This window comes from Rhamphochromis sp. 'chilingali' (genome assembly GCF_963969265.1).
Source record: "Rhamphochromis sp. 'chilingali' genome assembly, chromosome: 2".
Taxonomy (NCBI): domain Eukaryota; kingdom Metazoa; phylum Chordata; class Actinopteri; order Cichliformes; family Cichlidae; genus Rhamphochromis; species Rhamphochromis sp. 'chilingali'.
The window spans coordinates 67,996,414-68,013,274 of record NC_137930.1 but is presented as its reverse complement, the minus strand read 5'-3'; the positions used below and the strand labels follow the sequence as shown (position 1 = coordinate 68,013,274).

Here is a 16,861-nt window from a genome sequence, read left to right as displayed (position 1 = left end):
AGAAGCTACTGAGTCCAGAGATCTTATGCCCAGTGGGACAGAGTTCCACAGTCTGGGAGCCACAGTGGCAAAAGCTCTGTCTCCCTTAGTTCTCAACTTTGTCTGATGAATGAAAGTAGACCCTGGTCACATGACCTAAGAGGCCTGCTATGAACATAAGGCTGTAGAAGCTCAATGGTGTAGGCAGGAGCTTGAACCAGAATCTTGAAGTGGACTGTATTAGCAACGGTGTGAGTACTTCGATGTTTTGGTCAGAAGTCTTGCTGCAGCGTTTTGAACAATCTGCAGACGCTCCAGGGAGTTTCAGTTTAAACACGTAAATAGTGAATTACAGTAGTCCAGTCTTGATGAAATGAAAGCATGAATGACAATCTCCAGTTCAGTGCGAGATACAGTCGCGCTTACTTTGGAAATGTTTCTTAAGTGATAAAACCGAACCAAAGATTTGACGTGAACATCCAAAGTGAGAGCCGGGTCGAAGATTACCCCGAGGCTCCTGATAGACGATTTCACAAATGTTGCAAGAGGACCAATAGCATTCATTATCTTAGGTACATGTCTGTCAGGAGCACATACAAGGACTTCAGTCTTTCCTTTGTTGAGATGGAGGAAGTTGTCAGCCATCCAAACTTTAATGGATTCTTAGCACTCATTCAAAATCTTGGGGCTTGAAAGAAATGTATAACTGGATATTGTTGGCGTACTAGTGGTAGCAGATGTCTTTAAAGGGGCTCAAAATGCTGTGCTGGTGGGGAAGTAGATATATTAAGAGCAATAAAGGCCCCAGCACAGAGCCATGTGGCACACCACGGGACGTGGAAGATGACCTGTACTTAGAGACTGCCACAAAAAAGTAACGTTCATACAGATATGAAGAGAACCACTCTAAGGCAGATCCAGATACACCGACCCAGTATTTCAGCCTTTCACGTAGGATGTGATGGTCAACGGTGTCAAAGGCCGATGTGAGATCCAACATCATCAGAACAGAACATTTTCCTGCATCGTTTTGCATCAAAGTAATGCGTCAAACAAACGTGTGAGCTCCTCAGCTGAAGTCCAGGTGTTCAGGCAATCGGTGAACTGCCCTGCCGTGATATTTCATCACTGTGTGCTAGCAGCCTAGGTTACAGCTTCCTGGGGTCATTTCTAGGCATTATTTTCATCAGAGCAGAAAGATCCGAGATTTCAAAAGGAAAGGAGAATTTTTCCCTATATTACACAGCAAAAAGCATGTCTTTGTTTACAGCAGCAGGAGGGTGGAAGATAAAATTAGATTATGCTATTGTGTTCTCAAGAGCAAAAGCAACATTTCAGATGGGCTCCTTCTGCTCGAACAGTTCAATTACTTTACCAAAACCTTGCCTTTGCTCATTTCTTCATTTTTACCATTTCTTGTGAGCTTTGTTTTGAATTTGCTTTCTACTTTTCTCTCCCATCCTTATTTAACATACGGGCTGAATACATATAAATAAAGAATTTAAGATTTAGTGAGAGCAGCAGAGTTTTCCCAGAGACTATGTCCTTATCTCCAAATGTGTAAGGCATATGGTGCTGACTGCCAGATGCAGATGTTCAGCTTGTTTGCATCATATGTTATATATACAACTCTCCTTTAAAAAAGGAAAAGAAAGAAATTTCTCTAAGAGTAGCTGTATTAACAGTTTTATTGCATTCAGTGCACACTTAACAACTCGCTATGTATGTGTGTGTGTTTAGATGTTGTTGTGGGGTTTTCAGGTAATTAAAAATGTTGATAGACATTATGTAGCTATTTCAGTTATTGCCAGTTTCAATGATATGGTTTCTCTTCTGTGTTTTGTAGGATATCGTGGGTCAAAAGCTGCCGTACAGATCTAAGAGATCCCTGCTGGTTCCTAATATATCTATAAGTGAGAATGAGCGAGGTCCCTTTCCCAAGTTCATTGGCCAGGTAAGGAACACATGCTCCTATCATCCCAGATACAGCCATTGTTTAAAGTGCATTAAATAGCAATTTTAAAAGCGTATTTTTCATAAAAAATAAGTTAAAACTGAAATGGCTCTCTTTCCTGTCTTTTTTAACCACAGACTTATTTACAAAATATATAAAATGTTGTTTTTATTTTCTTCCAAAAACACTAAGGCAGATTTTCTTATTAATTTACTTTCATGTATGGAATAAATTGACCTTTGACCTTTATAGTGTTGTTTTTTTAGACAATATATTCATATTTTACAGTTCTTGCCAATATTCAATGCATGTAGGAGTCATTTATCCTGCACACAGTCAAAAGCAGAGTAATTACCAGACTGAACTGTTTTTAATTGCCCACTTGTCTGCTTTATTTTGACAAGCTATGATGATTGAAAAAATGCTAATCAGATTATTATTGTTACATTTTTGAGGGAGATTTGATGTGTGAAAATTAATTAAATTGTGTAAATACTTTCTTTAATTACTGTTTATAAAATATTAATTGCATTAAATGTCGGGGCCTGTTGTTAACATTTGGAGCACTAATGCCACACGCTTGTGTTTATTCTGCACTGACATGGATGGTTTTTTTAATAAATATGGTTACTTGTAACCATATAAAGTGGAGACGTTTACCCACCAAAAAGCTGTTTTTGCTGCTTTTGAAAATATCCTTTCATAACAGATGTTTACTGGATGACACAGTGTTATATTTAAAAGCTGTTGTTGTTTGAGAAATGACTTCGTAGTCAAAGAAGTTGAGTTCTTTAAATGATCGACGCAGGTGGAGCGTTTTATTCTGAGATCAAGTATGACACGTGCCGCCACGTGGAGAGGAAGGTAAACCAGATGTTCATTTTCATCTATAGTTTGTCGCGCTCGGATTTTGGTTTAAATTAGAGATGGCACGATACCACTTTTTTATGTCCGATACCGATACCGATATCATGAATTTGGATATCTGCCGATACCGATATGAATCCGATATAGTGTTTTTTAATCAATAAAACTGTTTTTTAATATCTTGCTGCATTTTGTATAAGTTCATAGTCAAGTTTAAATAAACAACAGCACTAAAGCTATTCTGTTATACCTGTGTGTAAAAAGTACACTGCGCCCAAAATATTTCATAGTTCAGCAACACTGATCAATCTAATAAACTTAAACCTGCTCCATCCTTCCTATTCTGGTATTTTAAAGAGTACTTAGCAGAAATATTAAGCAACCTAACTAATAGGGTTGCAAACTACCAGCAAAAAAAAATAAAAAATAGGGAACCACCCTCCACCCTCCACTTTGTGATGCTTAATCGATGTAATCAACTTTAATTTGATGCAGTGTGAAAAAAAAATGCACAGAAATAAATTATTTTTTCAAGAATAATTAAATAGATTCAACATCTTTCTTCAACAAAATTGCAGACTGCACAGATGGTACCTTCCCAAAGGAAAAAGTACTATAGCTTACTAGGGTATATATATTAGACTTAATAGTCACTATATACAGTAATTGACTTCTATACATTTTACATCAGATTAAAACTTTGGGTGTAAGATTCAGATAATTATTTATTAAAAGCTCGACATTTTAAATGAGAATAAGAAAGAAAAGTATGTCTTTGTGCCCCCTTTTCCCTGTTAATGCCCTATCGGCCCCCTTGGCTAAACTTTGCTAGATCCGCCCCTGCACAGTTACCAGCGTCAGCTACGTAGAAAAAGATCCTGGTGTAGAAAGTAATATTAAATAAATTCTAACAACAGCTGATCAAGCTTAAACGTGCTGCTGTTGTTCAGCCGCTGGTTTCCTCTTTCTGGTGCAAAGTGGGCCAAAAACAAACAAGAGACACGGACTCGCGACAGAAAAGCCGATCAGCTGATCATTAAGCAGTTTCATGAAGTAGCGGCAGGAGAGAGAGAGAGAGAGAGAGAGGCACTTGCTCCATATATCAGTTGTTAAGCTTAACGTGGGAATGCTTTACAAACATTCAGAGAGGAACTTACACACTTGCTTTACTTCTCTCTGGGATAACTTCCTCGGAGATGAAATGCTGGTTTGGTAGCGAGACTACAAATACACACAGCCGCTGTATCACGTGACCACACTGCTCCGACGTGCTACGGTTATGAGACGAGTTACGCCATGTCGCAAGTTTTGTGAGGATTACATTTTTTATTTCTCGCCGATATCCGATCCAGTAATTTAGGTCAGTATCGGACCGATACCGATACGTAATATCGGATCGGTCCATCTCTAGTTTAAATGCTGATTTTCAGTTTATTAAAGAACTAACAATAACATCCTGACATGGAGTGACTTTCATGTGTTTTGGGCCAGATCAAAATTCTTGACAAAATAATAAAAAAATTAAAGATTTTTTGTTTTTCAGATTAAAGCGCTAAACTATTTTGATATATGTACAAGTGTTGCAGCGTAACATGTATCTATAAACTATATATATTACAGTGTTAGTATATGTGTAATAATGTTTTATGACCTTAAAAAATGTAACATGGCAATTTTAAAGTTAAAGTTGATGTATGATAAAAGACCTTTCAACCTCGGCACATCTCTATCAAATAAATAGAACTAATGAATAGAAAAATAACAACACATTTTCATACAATCTGTTCTTGGTGATCAGTCGTTTTTCTTATCTGTAATTTTATTATTTTACATCCTTTTATCAGTTTAAGCCAAAACGATCAGCTTTAGACCCTTTTTGTAAAGAAAACTCTGATACATACATAATCTGCAGTTATGGGTCGAGTGTGCAAACTAGAGATGGCACGATACCACTTTTTTATGTCCGATACCGATACCGATATCATAAATTTGGATATCTGCCGATACCGATATGAATCCGATATAGTGTTTTTTAATCAACAAAACTGTTTTTTTTAAAAATATCTTGCTGCATTTTGTATAAGTTCATACTCAAGTTTAAAACAACAACTACACTAAAGCTATTCTGTTATACCTGTATGCAAAAAAAAAATATTTCATAGTTCAGCAATACTGATCAATCTAATAAACTTAAACCTACACCATCCTCCCTATTCTGGTATTTTAAAGAGTACTTAGCGTAAATATTAAGCAACCTAACTAATAGGGTTCCAACTCCCAGCAACAACAAAAATAAATAAATAAAAATAGGGAACCACCCCTCACACTCCACCTCATGATGCTTAATCAACGTAATCAACCTTAATTTGATGCAGTGTGAAAAAAAAATGCACAGAAATCAATTATTTTTCAAGAAATATTAAATAGATTCAACATCTTTCTTCAACAAAATTGCAGACTGCACAGATGGTACCTTCCCAAAGGAAAAAGTACTATAGCTTACTAGGGTATATATATTAGACTTAATAGTTACTATATACAGTAATGGACTTCTATTCATTTTACATCAAATTAAAACTTTGGGTGTAAGATTCGGATAATTATTTATTAAAAGCTCGACATTTTAAATGAGAATAAGAAAGAAAAGTATGTCTTTGTGCCCCCTTTTCCCTGTTAATGCCCTATCGGCCCCCCTGGCTAAACTTTGCTAGATCCGCCCCTGCACAGTTACCAGCGTCAGCTACATAGAAAAAGATCCTGGTGTGGAAAGTAATAATAAATAAATTCTAACAACAGCTGATCAAGCTTAAACGTGCTGCTGTTGTTCAGCCGCTGGTTTCCTCTTTCTGGTGCAAAGTGGACCAAAAACAAACAAGAGACACGGACTCGCGACAGAAAAGCTGATCAGCTGATCATTAAGCAGTTTCATGATTGAAGTAGCAGCCGGAGAGCGAGAGGCAGTCGCTTGTTAAGCTTAACGCAGGAATGCTTTACAAACATTCAGAGATGGACTTACACACTTGCTTTACTTCTCTCGGGGATAACTTTGTCGGAGATGAAATGCGGGGTTGCTAGCGAAGCTCCACATGCTATCCAGACCACCGACAGGTCCCGCATGCCACAGCTGCTCTATCACGTGATGCATACTGCTCCGACGTGCTAACGTTCTGAGGTGAGTTACGGCGTGTTGCAAGTTTTGTGAGGTGCTTTCGTGATATTTAATGGATCGGATTACATTTTTTATTTTTCTCCGATATCCGATCCAGTAATTTAGGTCAGTATCGGACCGATACCGATACGTAATATCAGATCGGTCCATCTCTAGTGCAAACATTTGCAAACATCCCTGAATTTAAACCTTCATGTGCACATTTATTAAAACACAAATGTGAAACGTGTGTTACAGAAAAAAGTTTACATTTGGACTTTTGGTAAATTCTCTCCGCAGCATGTTGCCTGATTCTTTCATCACAGAAAAGAAACTAAGTGTGTCCTGGTGACAAAGCAAAGGTGACGCAGCTGATTACTTGTATGGGAGATTAAAAACATTAATAACTTGCTCGACACTCTCCAGTTTCTCTCTCAGACGTGTTTTATTTCACTTTTTCACATGCAACATTTAAATCACTTTCAGAACAAACGATCAACCAAAAGTCAAACACTTGGACACCTGTGTAAGGTATTTATATTGATCTGTTTTACAAAGCTTTGATTTATGAGCTTTGCTCTAAGGCTGGGCACTGAGAGATCATCCACAGCTCTCAATGCTCACTCAGACTAAAATAAAAAAGATATCCCTCTCTGAGCCTTGCACATAACAGATAATTGTGCCCTGGAGAGCATGACCACGGCACAAAGCGGCTCTACCCCTCATACTAATGCTGTGCTCAGTATGGTCCCTGTAAAGCCTGGAGATACAAGGTTGGACTGGACCAAGTGTGTCAGACCACCAGGTGATACTTTTGCGGGACAACTGTTGGCCATGGGGTCGTGCAAATTTCTTGCCTTGCCAACAGCAGGAAGATAAGAGTCAGCAGAATAGAGTAATCTGTATGGGACACATTATTTCTGCAGTATGCTCTGGACCTGACTGGGCAGAGCGTTAACCAGTGACACAGGAGGAGCAGTTTACCCTGCGCAGTACTTATGCATTCAAACGAGCAACAGGAGCATTGTGCCTACATGACATTCATTATTTTCTCACTCTCTTCTTCCACTGGGATGCCTTAACCGTCCTTCTAGTTTCCCAATTCCTGCTTCTCATCACTGTTTGTGCATTCCATACATTCATGCCGGTACCCCTTCATCCCTCAGCTCTGCATGAGAAGACAGGCTAATGTTGGCTATTTTACCTAATAGAAGCTATGTGTTGGTGACTTGGCGGAATTGATTTTCCACACCAATAGCTTTTCTTCTTCTTATACAACCGTACTACTTCCATGTGGCAGCCATTCATTTTTCATCCTTCCTTCTTCCCTCTGAGAGATAAGCAGTGAGAAACACCGAGAGGAATACAATTTGAATGTGTAGTGTGTGCATATGTGCAATGTGTGTGTGTGTACTTGGGGGGGGGGGGGGTCAGCTGTCAGCAGGGCTCACAGGGGAAGGCTAAGAACCTTGTTGTTTATGTCACACCTCCTGCTAGCTGTGGAAGTGTTTTGATACAGAGGTCTCCCCCCTGCCCTCCCTCCAGAGCCCTTAAACAGCTCACACAACAGCTGGAACATGCATTGAAACAGATATGCTTAAACGTTTCTCTTTGTAGATGCCACTTCAGTCTCTAATAGATAATTAGTCAGCTAATAGGACCATTTTTAGACTGTTGTATTTAGGAAGACAAGTCAGTCAAATCAGCCCATGTGGTCTAAATGCTTCATCTTAAAAGGTTTTTTTAATTTTTTATTTTCATTTTTTGCCTTCTTGTTTGGGATTAAGTGTGAGTCATTCTGTCATGTGGGGATAGAAGGCTGATAAAATAACTTGAAGCTTCAGGGAGAAATGTTTTCCTTGACCTATAAATATTAGGGGTGCAACGATACTCATATCGATATTGAACCGTTCGATACAGTGCTTTCGGTTCAGTACACATATGTATCGAACAATACAACATTTTTAATTTATTTTATCAACTTTCCTTCTGACGATGCTGTCTGTGTGGAGTGCTCAGTGGATCTGCGCTCGACTACTCCGCCTAGGCTGCACTGTCGAGCGCAGATCCACTGAGCACTCCACACAGACACTCCCCAAACCTAACAGGTAAATTGTTTCTTTCAGACAGAAGGATTTATTTATTTATTTTTCATGAACTCCTTATTTTTCAGCCATTGTGATTGCTGCAGTATTAGTTTTTGGCAGTTTGGTAAGTCCTCCTGTAAAAGACTGAAAATACAGTTTTTTATTGCACAAAAACTAACAAACAGAAAAAGTATTGTTGTGTTTTTGGAAAGTTGGGATTTTTACTGGGTTTCTGTCTCTTTTTTTGGCTCTCGTTTGATCGTCCAGCCAACAGCTTGCTCCAGTTTTGAGCTGTTTCCCTTTATCTAAGGGATGTTTCAAATTGCAATTCTCCTAAAGCCATAAGACCCCATTAAATCTGGTTGGGAGCCAATCACAAGTGATGACCAAAGGAAAAACTGAAAGTTGAACCCTGGGAAACACAGGATAGAATGTAATTGAGAACCAAGCAACAAAGCTGTATTGGACCCAGCGTTTCAAGTTCATCTGTCTTTTTCTGTCACTGGAATCTGTTGCTTTTCCGTTACGGAAAAAACAATGAGAGGTGGTGGATTGGCCAGATGCTGGCAGATGTGTAAAAATAACTCAGTTGTTTTGTGGTGGCTATAGCGGAGCTTCCACAGAGTCAGTAACATTAGCAAGTGGTGGAGGCCAGCAGGTGGATGAGGGAAAGGGAAGGCAGGAGGAGGAGAGACCCGAGGCGGCCGCTGGTCCCAGTGTCAGGTGAACTGACACTGGGACAGATATAAACAGATATAAACCAAGTTTAGATATAATTTATTGTTGTTGTGCTGACTTTTTGCAGTCAGTTACAATAACTCGTACTGCGTACTAGCTAGCATGACGGAGTTTCTATACAGCTGGATGGGTGCTATGATGTTATTGAACTTTATTTTATTCATAAGGTTAGTTAGTAGAGTTGCCAACCGTCCCGTAAAAAGCTGAATCGTCTGGTATTCAGAGAAAATATTACGCGTTTTGTATTGAGGTGAAAAGGAACAGTTTGTCCCGGACTTTAGCTATAATGAAAAAGGCACAAAGCTGGAGTTACTCTGTGTTTACGCTGCACAGCTGTTTCTTCTGCTCTCATCCTCCCCCCTCCCTCTCCTGTTGCTCCTTCAATCATGAAACTGATCAATGATCAGCTGATCGGCTTTTCTCTCTCGTTTGTTTATCGCCCACTTTGCACCAGAAAGAGGAAACCAGCAGATGTCGCGCTAAACAACAGCAGCAGTTTAAGCTTGATCAGCTGTTGTTAGAATTGATTTAATATTAATTTCTAATATCAGCTGATGTTTGCTGGAGCCACAGCTGTAAAGCTGCTGGTCATGATGTCGGTTTGGTTATTTGGTGAGAGGGAAACATGAAGATGAAACCAGGAGATGTCCTTACTGGATCATCAGAGCTGTGATGGAGAAACAGGTTTACCTTTTAGGTGACATGAATGAGTTGAAGGGAAGTTATGAACTGTTTCTGAGAGACAAATAACACCAGGATCCTTTTTTATGTAGCTGACAGCTGGTAACTGTGCAGGGGCGGGTCTAACAAAGTTATGGCAGGGGGGCAGGTAGGGCATTAACAGGGAGAGGGGGGCACAAAGAAATATTTTTCTTTCTTATTCTCATTTAAAATGTCTCACTTTGAATAAATAATTATCTGAATCTTACAATCAAAGTTTTCATCTGATGTAAAATGTATAGAAATCCATTATTGTACATAGTAATTTTTTTGAGGGTCCCATCATAATTTCTTCAGAAGTAAGTACTGTATATGATGCCAGTATTTTCCCACACTTTCTAGATTCTGCACCAGTACTGTGTGTAAAATGCCATTAAAAAGTCAATCAAGTTTTATTCTTTCTCACCTGTCTTTCTGTCTCCTTTCACTTTTTAAAGGTTGCCATGTTAGAAAAAATATTTTGCCCTGCCGTTTATTGATGTGGCAAAAATCTGTCATTTATCTTTTTTTTTGTTTGTTTTTTTTCTGTCATTTATCAATGTTAATATTCACTAATGGTCATGTCTCACCTCTAGTCTTCTCTGTCTTAATTTCAGGTTTCCACCATGTGTTGTAGATAGTTCAGACAGTGTACATCATTGCTGATGTTATGTCCCAGTCCAGCCCTGTCCACAGATATATAACCAACCAACCCAGTGACGTGATGTTCTGTCCTGACCTAAGATGCTCTAAAACGGAACGCTTAAATCCAGCTTCACAGACGGCGTTAAATCCATGGTTGTTTTTGAGAACAGCGCTCCATCATCTTTATACATGTAGTATTTCACATCCACTTTAAAAGAGATAAAACTTACAGCGAATTAAGCAGAAAATATGTTTCTAATTGGCTCCAGGTCTGCATCCCAGCTGCTTGGACAGGCTCCGAGAAAGCAGTCTGGGCAAGTTTTGTGGTCCTAATTAGAGATGGACCGATCCGATATTACGTATCGGTATCGGTCCGATACTGACCTAAATTACTGGATCGGATATCGGAGAGAAATAAAAAATGTAATCCGATCCATTAAATATCAAACAAGTACCTCACAAAACTTGCAACATGGCGTAACTCGGCTCATAACCGTAGCACTTTGGAGCAGTATGCATCACGTGATAGAGCGGTTGTGGCCTGTGAGACCTGTCGGCGGTCTGGTTGAGTATTTGGAGCTTCGCTACCAAACCAGCATTTCATCTCCAAGGAAGTGATCCCAGAGAGAAGTAAAGCAAGTGTGTAAGTTCATCTCTGAATGTTTGTAAAGCATTCCCGCATTAAGCTTAACAACCGATACCTGGAGCGACTGCCTCTCTCTCTCTCTCTCTCTCTTCTTGCTGCTACTTCAATCGTGAAACTGATCAATTCAATTCAATTTTATTTATATAGCGCCAAATCACAACAAAAGTCGCCTCAAGGCGCTTCATAAGAGAAAAACCCAACAATCATATGACCCCCTATGAGCAAGCACTTTGGCGACAGTGGGAAGGAAAAGCTCCCTTTTAACAGGAAGAAACCTCCGGCAGAACCAGGCTCAGGGAGGGGCGGGGCCATCTGCTGCGACCGGTTGGGGTGAGAGAAGGAAGACAGGATAAAGACATGCTGTGGAAGAGAGACAGAGGTTAATAACAGATATGATTCAATGCAGAGAGGTCTATTAATACAGATCAATGATCAGCTGATCGGCTTTTCTGTCGCGAGTCTGTGTCTCTTGTTTGTTTTTGGCCCACTTCGCACCAGAAAGAGGAAACCAGTGGCTGAACAACAGCAGCACGTTTAAGCTTGATCAGCTGTTGTTAGAATTTATTTAATTTTACTTTCTACACCAGGATCTTTTTCTACGTAGCTGACGGCTGTAACTGTGCAGGGGCGGATCTAGCAAAGTTTAGCCAGGGGGGCCGATAGGGCATTAACAGGGAAAAGGGGGCACAAAGACATACTTTTCTTTCTTATTCTCATTTAAAATGTCGAGCTTTTAATTATTTAATATTTATCTGAATCTTACACCCAAAGTTTTAATCTGATGTAAAATGTATAGAAGTCCATTACTGTATATAGTAACTGTTAAGTCTAATATACCCTAGTAAGCTACAGTACTTTTTCCTTTGGGAAAGTACCATCTCTGCAGTTCTGTTGAAGAAAGATGTTGAATCTATTTAATTATTCTTGAAAAATAATTTATTTCTGTGCATTTTTCTTCCACACTGGATCAGATTAAGGTTGATTACGTCGATTAAGCATCATGAGGTAGAGGGTGGGGGGTTCCTTTTTTTTTTTTTTTTTTTTTGCTGGGAGTTTGCAACCCTATTAGTTAGGTTGCTTAATGTTTCTGCTAAGTACTCTTTAAAATACCAGAATAGGGAGGATGGTGCAGGTTTAAGTTTATTAGATTGATCAGTTTTGCTGAACTATGACATTTTTTGGGTGCAGTATATTTTTTGCATACAGGTATAACAGAATAGCTTTAGTGTTTGTTTGTTTTTTAAACTTGAGTATAAACGTATACAAAATACAGCAAGATATTTAAAAAACAGCTTTATTGATTGAAAACACACTATATCAGATTCATATCGGTATCGGCCGATATCCAAATTTATGATATCGGTATCGGACATAAAAAAGTGGTATCGTGCCATCTCTAGTCCTAATAGAAAGTCTTTAAATTTTCAAACAAGCCTTTATATCAGAGTGAGTGGTTAATCGTAAAATAAATACAAATTTATAGTCTAGAAAAAAAAGGAGGAAGCTTCATTAAATACCCACCAAAGTCTCCGACGTGTCAACACGGAGTCTCAAACCCTTCAATCAGCAGAGCAATCTTAACTTTTTGTACTGAAGCTGTCAGTTATTCAGCCTGTGTTTATCCTTCTTTACCTTTGGGTCCAGCTCACAAATCAACTCAACGTGTCTGACTCGACATGACAGCACCAATAAAGTTCTGCTGGTGAGAGGAATGAGGCCCCAGTTTGGTTGTAGCCTCAGCCTCAAACATAGTACAGCGAGTAGATGTTTCTGACACCTTTGTTTCATTGTTTCTGTGAGGAGCGCAGCCTGATTTGCTCTGCCTGTCAGTCTGTATGTGTCTGCTGTCTTTTCACCCTCTATCTGGTGTCTGTCAGCTGTAGTGTTTCTTCCTTTAAACTTTTGCATCTTTTCTCCAACCACTGTCTCCGTCTTTGTCTTCCTGTTCTTACATAAAGAAGCTACAATATCAGAAAACTAGGCCGCCTTCAGCCCTCTCATCAGATCTAACTGATTTGCTTAATTGTCTAAAGAAAACCCACAAAGTTCTTGACTCTATCTCACCGTCTGTCTTTCAGCATGACAATCATGCTCGTTTTGGTGTTCGCCGACAGCGAGTTAAAACTATCGGACGCAGACTTCCAGACACACATAGCCCATGTGAAATCCATTTTGATGAGAGGGATGCAATAAAAACCAGATTTGTCAGCTGTGAACTACGTGAGAGATGCTGTCCATGTGTGAGCCTGAGCAAGATTGAAAGATTGGTCATCCATCTGCCTGAGAAAAACCGATGCAGGCAACCAAAGCCCATCGAGACGCTAGCAGTTCCATTTATTTCTGTTTTTTAGAGCCCTCACTAACCAGCCTGTTAATTAGCCCAACTGTGTTTCCCATCGTCCAGCGTGGAGGACTGGCCCTGCTCTGTTTGTCCGCGTCTTCACTAGGCCTTTCTGTCTCGTCCCCCTCATTAGCAGGCTGGAGTGGCAGGACAATCAGGCAAAGCGCTGTTCCGAGCTTTGCATGCTTGTACACATGCACACACACACTGGCGCGGTCCCAGGAGTCCTTTTATGGCTGGTGATTGTCATTCGCAGCTGGCTGTGTGACCTTGACAGGGATAACAGAAGCATCACTGAGGGATGCTACTGGATACTCTTCCCCTCTCTCTCTCTTTCTCACACACACACACACACACACACACACACACACACACACACACACACACACACACGAGTCAGAATACTCCCTCGTTCTCCCTTAAAAAGTACAAGGACATGCGTAGTGTGTGTGGAAGGCTTTTGCATGTTAATGACTCAGACTGATCATGTTTTCTTTAGACTAACTTTATATTAAACGTGTTTTTCATGAAGATATCTTTGTACATTCAGTCGTGTCCTGTGCATAGCCTATGATTCAGTGTCCTGCAGAAGTTTAAATTATTTTCTGTTTGACTTTAACGAGTGTCTCACATCGATGGGGAGAATTTTTGGCCCACTCTTCTTTATAAAATTATCCATTTGAGGTTTGCTGGCATTTGTTTGTGCACAGCTCTGTGCTAAGGTCAGTACTTCCACGCTTTAAACGCTGCACGCTCATACTCTCTCTGCACTCGATATATGATCCATTGTTGACCTGCACACAGCTGTTGTCACGAACGTCGCACTCGCTTACGTCACTGTCATGAGACATTCTCGCAAAAAAATCACGGTTTTAGTAACGCAGTAACGCAGCGTTCCTACGGGAAAGTAACGGTGATCTAATTACTGTTTTTGCAATAGTAATCCCTTACTTTACTCGCTACTTGAAAAAAGTAATCGGATTACAGTAACGCGTTATGCCCATCTCTGACAGCTCTCTTAAGGTCCCACCACAGCATTTCAGTCAGACTGAGGTCTGGACCGTGGCAGGGCCAACGCAGCACCTTGATTTTTGCTGCTGTGCTTTCAATCATCGTCTTGTTGTACGACCCAGTTTCGGCCGAGCTTTAGCCTGACGTCTCACTCTAATCAGATGATGAACAAAGGAGTTCATAGTCAAATCCATGAGTGCAGCGTTCCCCTATGACTGCAAAACAAGCCCAAACCATCAGAATGTACTGGGCAGTCACAATGAGGTGTTTGTACTGACATGCTGTGTTTTTCTTACCAAGCAGGGTGCGGTGCATTATGGCCAGACATCTCCTTTTTTAACCAAAAAAAAACTTTGTTTCCAAAGTTTGCTCAAATGCAACTTTGCAAACTGTAGCTGTGCTGCAGTGTTCTTCTAGGAAACAAGAGGCTTTCTCCTGGTAAACAGCTTTTGAAACCAGCAACTCACTTTACTTTGGTCTTAACTCTACTCTCCTCCATAGCTGCTCGTCTCCTTACTGGTAGTGGGCGGCGTGTCTCTATTACCCCTGTCCTTGCTGATCTGCATTGGAACAATATAGCACCAAGCTACCTCATTGAGCTACTTAGATCATACACCCCTACTAGAGCATTAAGATCATCTTCCCGGTCACTCCTGGTACTGCTGAGATCTCGGCTGAAGACTAGAGGTGACCGCGCGTTTTCCTTGGCTGCACCCGATTTATGGAATAACCTCCCCATCGCTGTCCGCGAGTCTGATTCCATCCATTCCTTCAAATCGCAGTTAAAAACCCACTTATTTAGCCTCGCCTTTTCTACCAGTTAACGCTTGCTTGATAGTTAGCTTAACGCTTATTCTTATCTTCATTTTACATTTTTTTTGACTGTTTTATCCTCTACACTTAGCCTTCTTTTATGCTTTTATATGCAATTCTTTTGCCTTCATGTGTTTTAATGCCATTCAAGCTGCTAGCACATTTTGGTACCTTGCCATAGCCCTCATCCTTCCCTGTTACTTCATCTTACCCTCTTGCATGTTAAGCACTTTGGTACACCACTGGTTTTTAAATGTGCTGTATAGATAAAGTTTGTTGTTGTTGTTGTTGTTCAGCTTTTTTTCTAGTCGTGTTCTGTAGTAAAGATTGACATCTAACATGCTGATCCAGGCTTATAATTTATTATGTTATTTTTTATTTGCAGTTTATCTGAGCGTTGGGGACTTTGGGGTAAATTTGTCACAGCATCCACTCCTGGGTAGATTGTGGCATTATGTTAACGCACAGTTGAATGCTCCAGAGCTGCAAACTTTCCAAAGTTCTGTTTTTACAGAGGTGCTCACACCTGCTCATGATTCATTAATAAAGTGCATTTGATTAGCAGCAGCTTACTGCTACGTATAATTCCCACGGAAGCAGTAAGGCTGTACTCGGTATTTCAACTCCTGTTTCACATCACTAATCACAGGTATGCAGCTACACACACCTATACAAGGTTTTATTCCTCATCCACCCGACATTTTGCATACGCTGGTTTTAACACACCAAAACCAATCATAAACTTACACACTCTGCTGTTGGTCTTATTGTTTTGCTGCTCATTTTTTCAACAAGCTGCTGTTTGGTGTTGCAGAGCAGCAGCACACCTCTTGTCATCTTCCTGCAGTATCACAAGCCCAGCAGTCTTTCATGTATGCTTGGGTGGTAATGAGATCTGATAGAAAGAGGTGAGATTCTCCCATCAGTCCTCCCACACACACACACACACACACACACACACACACACACACACACACACACACACACACACACACACACACACACACACACACACACACACACACACACAGGGAGACAGACTCAGTGGAGACAAAGCCACTGGGAGCACATTTCTTCGCCAGCATGCGTGTACATCACAGAGAGTATGTGTCGTGTGCACAGTAAATTATCACGCTGGGGCCCCACAGAGACATCGTCTAATCAGCCTAAACTTCTCCTGACACTTCAGCTACTCTCCAGCTGAAGTTATTGTGCCTTTATCAGTGATCTCTCCCTCTCCCACAGTCCCTACATCTGCCTCTCTCACTTACTCTCTCCTCATCCTGCCTCCCTCTACAACTGTTCTTGTTTTTCCCTCCACTCCCCCCCACGCCTATCAAAGTTTGATGCCAAGCCATCTGTGAATCCAACTAATGTTGCACCTCATTCTTTTTCACTTCTCTTCATCTGACCCAGTTTGTCACTCTCTGCAGGTGCTGGCTGTCACTGTGATTACAGACCAGAAATATCTCTGTCTTTAATGACAGCAGTGCCACCTGTTTGAGTGTGTGCAGCGCTGGGTTTTGTTTTCGCGTTCTGTCCTACGAAGACGACGTTTTACGCCGTTCTAATTTTTAATATTGACATTTTTTTAAAGAAAAAAAAAGCAAAACAAAAGCCAAGAGGAGATATTCTCAGCATGCGGCGCTTATTCATAAAAAGCTGCCTACTGCTAAGCTTTTTAAAAATGTGGATGTTTCTTTATGTTTTAAAAAGAAGAAGCACAAGAGGAAATGGAAAAGGATGACTATATAAAGAAATATTGATGCTTAACAGAAGAGCTAGGATGGACATATTAGAGAGAGTAAGAACCGGGGGACCAAGGAGCCTTAGAGCGAGAGGGAGCAGAGGGAAAAGATGAAGCAGGACATAGAGATAAATGGCAGAGAGCTCTGGAGAGGCTATAAGCATTTCAGCTTCATCTGGTGCAGGC

At 40.4% G+C, this 16,861-nt stretch overlaps 1 protein-coding gene across 1 annotated transcript in view; it reads left to right on the top strand.

Moving 5' to 3' along the window:
• cdh13 (cadherin 13, H-cadherin (heart)) overlaps nucleotides 1–16,861 on the top strand; it is a 402,884-nt gene that overhangs the window by 168,910 nt on the left and 217,113 nt on the right. The window contains exon 4 of the mRNA XM_080875355.1: nucleotides 1,826–1,933. Coding sequence (XP_080731481.1) covers nucleotides 1,826–1,933 — 108 coding nt within the window. The remainder of the gene's footprint in view (nucleotides 1–1,825; nucleotides 1,934–16,861) is intronic.